The 8,593-nt window shown below is 30.1% G+C and overlaps 1 protein-coding gene across 1 annotated transcript in view; it reads left to right on the forward strand.

Annotated features, from left to right (window-relative positions):
* LOC139520111 (ubiquitin carboxyl-terminal hydrolase 3-like) overlaps positions 1-8,088 on the forward strand; it is a 28,874-nt gene extending 20,786 nt beyond the window's left edge. The window contains exons 13-16 of the mRNA XM_071312555.1: positions 3,584-3,703; positions 4,025-4,101; positions 4,642-4,682; positions 4,994-8,088. Coding sequence (XP_071168656.1) covers positions 3,584-3,703; positions 4,025-4,101; positions 4,642-4,682; positions 4,994-5,133 — 378 coding nt within the window. The 3' untranslated portion in view covers positions 5,134-8,088. The remainder of the gene's footprint in view (positions 1-3,583; positions 3,704-4,024; positions 4,102-4,641; positions 4,683-4,993) is intronic.
* Positions 8,089-8,593: the final 505 nt, after the last annotated feature.

The raw sequence follows: 8,593 nt of genomic DNA on the forward strand, positions 1-8,593 counted from the left end.
TGTAATTATTTGGCAATGTAGCAAAAAAAAATTATTTTTAACTTTTATGCATTATTTTGTGAAAACACAATAATTTCTTTTGCATATTTGTACATTGCCGAAAAAAACCACCACACTCTTTCTGTTATACAGTATATGTTTATACAATGAAGTTCCACATCTTAATTTAACCTAAAGATAATTTTATTAAAAATCTTGTACTACTACTGACATGCAAATAAGTTGGATTTTTTTTTTTTTTTTTAAATAGTATTATAAAGGAAAAAAAATCTGTTGAAGAAAGTTGTGAAATACATTGAATTCAAAAAAGAAAGTAAACAGATCAGTGATGATATACACAGCCGACATCTTTTTTGTCTGATTAACTGTGATATTAAATGATAGGACTGAGATCTGTTTTATTTCATTCCATCTCATTATCTTAAAAAGTAAAAACAATAATTTATAAATTTCATGCAGTCTGATATTTAAAATAATTGCATGAACATGTCTTGTGTTATGATTGCAATTCCACTGAAGTTCATGTTTTTAAATGAAATATATTGTAAAGAAATTATATAATCGATACCAATCAAAGACTAAACAAGTCTTGTATAAGCTCGGCGCAACATTGACATAGTCACTGTGCACCTCTAATATGGACAGATTTGACACGTTTCTCAGGTTTAATTTGGGTGGAACTTGGTCAATTTTGTCATTGAGTTTATATGGGTACCTTATTTGTGTCATATGTTTGAGATCTGTTTAAATCCTGATTCATTCCATGATATGTCATCAATTAAATGCTGAATTTCTGATATAGAAAAACATTGACAACAGCAACAACAGCTTAATGTAAGGATCGCAACACCAACAAAGTTGAATTCAGAACTTTTTTATCTTCCGAACATTGAACAACCATGTCATTCTATGAAAGCTTATGCTAATTCATGGAACAATATAAACTTGATGACTGATTGTCACATGTAACTCTGCTAGATCTATGATGAAATCAAACTGCAGACATATTTAATCATCTGAAAAACAATGATACTTATTGATAGGACTGAGATCTGGCATTAGTTACTGATGAGTCGTCATTTCATCTTCATTCTGAGATATTATAAGTTAATATAAACTTGCACAATTTAGAGGACTTATAGTTAAGAAAAACCTTGATATAGTTTTTCTGTGTCAAAAATAAGTCCTGCATGAATGATAGGTATAAACAAAAAATATTATCAAATGAAATAATCTCATTAGGAAGATTGTAAAGTAAAAAAAACAGTAAAAGAAAGAAAACAGATCAGTGATGAAATAATCTGCCGACATCTTTTTTGTCTGATTAACTGTGATATTAAATGATAGGACTGAGATCTGTTTTATTTTATTCCATTTGATTATTTCAAAAACAAATAATGTCTAATGTTTGAAAAAAACCCCAAGGAAAACAGTTTAATGTTCATGTCCGAAAGCTTGTTTCAATTTGTGTTGCTGTGTCTGTTTTTAGTTTGGTCCAAATCACAGCTGTTCCTCAGTGTCAATTGAATTTCAGGGACCTTCATGTACTTTGTGACCATCATGTACCTTGTACTTAAGATTTTATATTGAGATAATCAACATTGCAAACCATAGATGGAAATAATAAGTGATGTCATCATCTAGAAATAAACAGATCAGTGATGAATATAATCAGCCGACATCCTTACTTATCTGATAAACTGTGATATCAAATGATAGGACTGAGATCTGTTCGATATTCTATTTGATATTTGAAAGTTTTTTTCGTGATCTTCACAGGGAATATAAGTCCATATCCTTTGTGAAGCCGAACAATTATATTATATTTGACTTTCTGGATTTTTACACGAATTTCAGTTCCTATATATGTATCTTCTGTTTTGATCAGAGTATATGGACCAATACCCTTTCAAGGTAAACAATCAAAATTGAATGATTAGTTGGGATATGAGTGATGTTTTCTTGAATTAAACAGATCAGTGATGAATCAATCAGCCGACATCCTTACTCATCTGATAAACTGTGATATCAAATGATAGGACTGAGATCTGTTCAATATTCTATTTGATATAGGATATTTTTTTCATGATCTACACATGGAATATAAGTCCCAATCCCTTGTGAAGCTTAACAATTAAATACTGGAGTGTCCTTATTTTTACACTAATTACATTTTCCTAAATGTATTTTCTGTTTTGATCACAGGATATATCACTGCAGTGTGATTGTTATTCATACCTGCAGCTGGAATATGTTTATATGATATTTACACTCCCCATTTAGTTCAGTTCAGCTGGATTGGTGATTGTTTTACACTGCATCAGTTCAGTTCTGATTTGATTCTTAAGCAATCGTCAGAATAAACTTAGATTAATAGGTATATGCCCTGGCACTTATTTTTGGATATTTTTGTATAGATTCTATTGGCTTGTAGAATTTTTTTTACATGCCAGTATTAAATTTTATTGGCTGGGCTGTTAGAGACTGCCTAAAAAATAGATTAATGGACCCTTTGTTGAAATCGATGAAAACTGTCACTGTCAGTGTCAGTAAACAAACAGATCTATGATGAAATCAAACTGCAGACATATTTAATCATCTGAAAAACAATGATACTTATTGATAGGACTGAGATCTGTTATCATTTTGCATGAACATGACAAAAAGATTGTCTATTTTAAGCAAAGTGTAACCTTGTTAAAACTGCACTAAAATTATTGTTTGGATATACTTTCTTGACTTATTATATAATCTGTAACACTTGACTTTTGAAGTTATCAATAATATTCCATTATCATGAAGTAATACTAATAGCATACCAGCATTGGTATTAATTTTGGTGAAGCAGATGTTTATCATGTTGTCACACATGGAATGACATTGGGTAAAGAGATCAATGATGAATATAATCAGCCGACATCCTTACTCATCTGATATAACTGTGATATCAAATGATAGGACTGAGATCTCTTTTAATCTTTAGAATAAAGCCCGACATAAACCGCATTTGTCAAAAAGATCAACTTTTAATATGATGATATTTGTGCTCATTTTCACAGTCCACTGAATATAGCAAATGATAGTGCGATTGGGGTATCTGTATACTATGGACACATTCTTGTTTCCATATAAAATATTGTTTATTTCAATAGGTAAGCCACAGTTTATCATGTTATCTCACATGGAATGACATTGGGTAAAGGGATCAATGATGAATATAATCAGCCGACATCCTTACTCATCTGATATAACTGTGATATCAAATGATAGGACTGAGATCTCTTTAACCTTTGGAATAAAGCCTGACATAAACTGCATTTGTCAACAAGATCAATTTCGAATATATTAAGCTCATTTGGCATGTTAGACATATCATAGATATGTGCAATAACAGCCAATCTTTTGCCTCTGAAAATTATAATCTGGTTTAAAAAAAAAAATTCATGAATTGCATATTTCGAGGATTATAGAAAAAAAATATTTGATTTCTTGGTTTTGCCAAAGTATGCAAACAAGCACATAGAAAATGTGTGTTTTAAGTTTTGTTGTTCTTTTTACTTTATTATACAATATTTTTCTTCAGGTATTGTGTCTCCATATCAAAAGATTCCGATGGCAGTCCTATTTCAGGGTGAAACTTGATACATTTGTGGAGTTCCCACTGAAAGATTTAAACATGAACAAATATGTATTAAACAATCTAGTAAGTATTGGAATCAACATTTAACTATTAGGATTTGTAAGATTTGTATTGTTCAACATTATAATTGTGTGAAGCAAAAGATTAAAAAAAATCCAGTTCATGGCAGGTCTTTAGTAGTCTCTGTTTAAGAATGTATGCACTTATCTGGACTTTATATAGAGCTCATATATGGTATAGACACTTTATTGTTGAAGATAATGTTGAGCCTTTACATTTCTTTTAGTATTACTTATATGTGTGTAGCTGTCTGAATCTTGCATAAGTTTGAATAAAGCTCTACTAAATGTACATTTTTTCAATGTTTATTTTTCTTCATTTCAGCATGAGACAAGAGGAAGTGGTAAGGGAGCAGCCAATGAGTATGATTTAGCAGCAGCAATTGTTCATCATGGTTCTGGGTACGTTAAAGTAGAATGTTGATACCTTGTTATATCACAATATATCACAGTATTAAAACATATAACAAGAATGTGTCCATAGTACACGGATGCCCCACTCCCACGATCATTTTCTATGTTCAGTGGACCGTGAAATTGGGGTCAAAACTTTAATTTGGAATTAAAATTAGAAAGATCATATCATAGGGAACATGTGTACTAAGTTTCAAGTTGATTTAACTTTAACTTCATCAAAAACTACCTCGACCAAAAACTTTAACCTGAAGCGGACGGACGAACGGAGGCACAGACCAGAAAACATAATGCCCCTCTACTATCGTAGGTGGGGCATAAAAAGGTTTATTGATGTAATTGCTAATTGACATTTGCCTTTTATGACAAATGTTGAAAGCATTTAACAGTTATTGAGCTGTTGTTAATATTAACAACCTGAAAGCCTCCAATAATCTGTGAAATTTTTTCCATTAAAAATATTCATTATAGCCTATAAATTACCAAAATAAAAATAGAAAAAAATTATGTTATTATTTATCATTTTAGGGCTGGATCTGGTCACTATACAGCATATGCACAGCATGATGGTAAATATTGAATTCTTAAAAGATATCTCTTAAATACTGTTTAAAAGATACAAATATCATTTTTTTCAAAACAAATACTGATATATTTATATTAGAATCAGTCATATATTATTTATTATCATGCAAAGATATTTTCGAACAGGGAAAATACCCATGTGGTTCAGATACTGATAATAAAAATGTTTTTTTTGTGATCAGGCTGTGATCTGTTTAGCACAAGAAGAAACAATAGAAGCTATCCAAGTTTGTGGTTTGACAGAAATACAATATTTTGATCTTTCAAGTCAAATTGCTTGTTATTTATATTTTAGGTCAGTGGTTTAATTTCAATGACAGTACAGTAACAATGTGTGAAGAACAGACAGTAGCCCGATGTAAAGCTTACATCCTGTTTTATATACGACGAGAGTTTAAAATTCCTGATTACTTCAATGGAACCTCACACAGATGAACCTTGTGACCTTGTTGTAAAACGTGTATGATTGAGTAGAAAGTCCAAGGTGTTGGGTTGTGTTCTCCAGGAGAAATGTCATTGTCATTGATTGTAAGAGAGAGAAAAAGATAATGGAGTCAACACTGAAATTGCAGTGAATAAACGTAAACATTACTTGAATGAATTTGTCATACACATGTAATGATAGAATTGATTTAACCTTCATTGTAAACAAATTTATTGTAATGTGGATACAAATAATTTATGAACAAAAACAAAAAAAATACTAGTCGTACAATCTTCTACTGTATTTGTCATCAATGTCAGTCTGATTAATTCTTTAGTCTTTTCAATGGGCATTTTATAAGATGTACCTAATTTTTTTTTACTTTGTTAGACTGACATTAAAAAAATTAGTGTCCATGCCATAAATTAAGTTTCAACTACTGTAAATTCAGAAATTTTTTTTTTTTTTTTTTATTGCGAAAAATGCGACAGGGTTCATCATTGCAATTTAAACTAGCAATTTGAAGTTTTGATATGAATATAAATAAAACAGGATTTTTCTCAATATCATGAATATCACAAAAATTAAAATCGGCTTTTAGTCTAAAATGACAAAATCACATAATAAATGCTCGCAATAATTTCTGAATTTACAGTTTTGTTGTTTGACAGGATGTCTTGTAATTATGGTTTATAATATTTAATTAATTTATTGCAAGCTTGCAAGTGCTTTTTCCTGTCTTTAAGTAAAGGCATGTAGTATAAGGAAGTCAGAAGAAAACCACCAAGGTATTATTTATTTGATTTTATGTAATGGTAATGGAAAAACATTTCTATCACTCTTAACTTGCACAAAACAAGAGTAAAAACTTTATAAACAAATCCTTATAAAATCTCGGGGGTAAACTGCAAAAAAACATTTGAAGTCATCTGGTCAGATGTATGTCAAATTCTTTGATTGGAGTTGTGTGTTTCTACTGTCCTTTATATTGAAAATGCCAAGATGATTTATTTGAAAGTATAAACACCTTTTAAAAAAAAGATATACCACCTTGATGGGTAGGCTTAGTGGTAAACATCCTGTTTAAATAGTTGTCTTCAAGTTTTTTGAAAACTGAAAATTTCAGCTTCTGCCACTGCAATCATTGAGTGTACATGATAAAAGCTTCAAGTATTCTGTTCAAATATTTAGTTTAAGAAGTCACTTGTGTAAACATGATAGATGATACATTTGATCCTGCAAGTCATTAGATGAATACCGGTGTACAATTAAATTTCTGCAATATTTATATAATTTTCAAAATTTGTCCTGCAACCAAGTGATAGTTATGACGATATCAGATAAAAAAAGATCTTTTACCTCTTACCATAATTAATCAATTGAATGATAAAACCACCATTTTGATACTGTGAGATGTGCATGAAACATTGCAAAACATAAAGTGGTTTAAATATTTAAGTTGGAAAAAGAAAAAAAACTTAATGGCAAAGCCTGTCCTGTTCAATATTATGCATGGATGATGGATATATTATATTTTTCCTATCTGGAACTTTTCTAGATTTATTTGGTAAAAGACTTTTATTAAGAATTTTTTTTAGACATTAACGCAAACTAATATCAGTGATATATAGAGTGTGGAAGTAGAAACAGAAGTGTGCCAATTTAAAATTCCTCAGTGGTTTGTCATATAAAACTTGTTGAATTTTGTAAACAGTTCATTTTAGTTAATGTTGATCTAACTTCTAAGGAAAAAAGAAAAAAAATAGTCTGAAATTTTGTTGTGCTTGCGTGTCAAATCTAGATGTTAAAAATGACAGCTTATTGTTTTCTTCATAATCTACATGTAAGTTCAAAAATCATTACAAATAAAAACAGAAAAAGAAAAGAAATAGAAGAATCAGATTTGACATTTATTTTAGAATCAGAAAAAAACCTGGAACTAGAAGATGTTTGTTTTTATCATTTTCATATGAAACACTTTAAATGATGGATTAAAAAACCTAGAAAGTAAAGAACATGAAAATGTTTGATTTTGTAAAAAAAAAAACATGTTTCTAGTCTTTATTTAGTTACACGGGAAAGTTTTCACTCAAATTAGTTGTGTTACAGTGTAAATATACATTTATATGAAACACAAATATGATGTAGATTGAATTTTTATGTCTTTAATATCAACTTGTAAATTTTATGTTAAAGTAAAGCAAAATGTTTATAATAGAAGTACTTAAAATTTAAAATTTAAGGATTTTTTTTTTTACAACTGTTAATATGTGATTTTTGAGTGTGATAAAAGTTTGGAAGTATTTTTCTTGTAAATATGAATGTATTTGATAAATGTACATTTTTTCCATTGTTTGTTTCATTGGCTTTCAAAGCACACATTAATCATCTCTGTTGAGTATGCTTTGAATATCTAATGGAAAGGGTCTTTCAGCTCTGCAAAATTTAGTCGTCAGTTCTGTGTATTGTTTTGTATTATTAGACTCATTTGGAAAAAAAAGGAAATACCTGTTTTGATGTAATTAAACCAGTTCAGTATTAAATGTATGTTAGAATTTATTTTACATCATCAGATATGCAATACATCACAATGAATATTTTCTAAAATTGGAACTAAGGTAGATATGGAATTCTTTAATGATGAAGTACATTTATTTTTAAATGTTGAAATGTAAAGATTTACTTCATAGCCTGAACATTTCAAAAAATTAGCAGTAGCAGTCTCAATAATTTTTTATTTCCTTTAATAACTAAAGTTGTAGAAAAATGTTGCAGAAGTGGTGTTCATCATTTTTCATTGGTTGCTAGTTCCTGCATGCATGTAGTTGATGAGAGAATGCCATAACCACAATGTGCTGGTCACTGTATGACTGTAGCTGTAATCATTGTTCTGTTGTAGAGAATAATGTACAAATGAAGAGGTTATGTGGCCATGTTTTTGTCAATAAAATCACTAACTGCCAGTCTTTACTTTTATCTTTTCTTTCTTAGTTATAGTCCATTAGTTTTTGTCGAGCCTGCAACTTTTGTTGCAGAAAGCTCGACATAGGGATAGTGATCCGGCGGCGGCGGCGGTGTTAGCTAACTTCTTAAAAGCTTTATATTTTAGAAGGTGGAAGACCTGGATGCTTCATACTTTGTATATAGATGCCTCATGTTACGAACTTTCCGTCAGTCACATGTCCAATGTCCTTAACCTCATTTTCATGGTTCAGTGACCACTTGAAAAAAAAGTTCAGATTTTTTGTAATGTTGAATTCTCTCTTATTATAAGTAATATAATAACTATATTTGATATGTGCGTACCTTGAAAGGTCGTCATGTCTGTCAGACAGTTTTCATTTGACCTCGACCTCATTTCATGGATCAGTGAACAAGGTTAAGTTTTGGTGGTCAAGTCCATATCTCAGATACTACAAGCAATAGGGCTAGTATATTAGGTGTAAGGACTGTAAGGTGTACATGTCCAAC

The sequence above is a fragment of the Mytilus edulis genome, chromosome 4 (genome assembly GCF_963676685.1).
Source record: "Mytilus edulis chromosome 4, xbMytEdul2.2, whole genome shotgun sequence".
Taxonomy (NCBI): domain Eukaryota; kingdom Metazoa; phylum Mollusca; class Bivalvia; order Mytilida; family Mytilidae; genus Mytilus; species Mytilus edulis.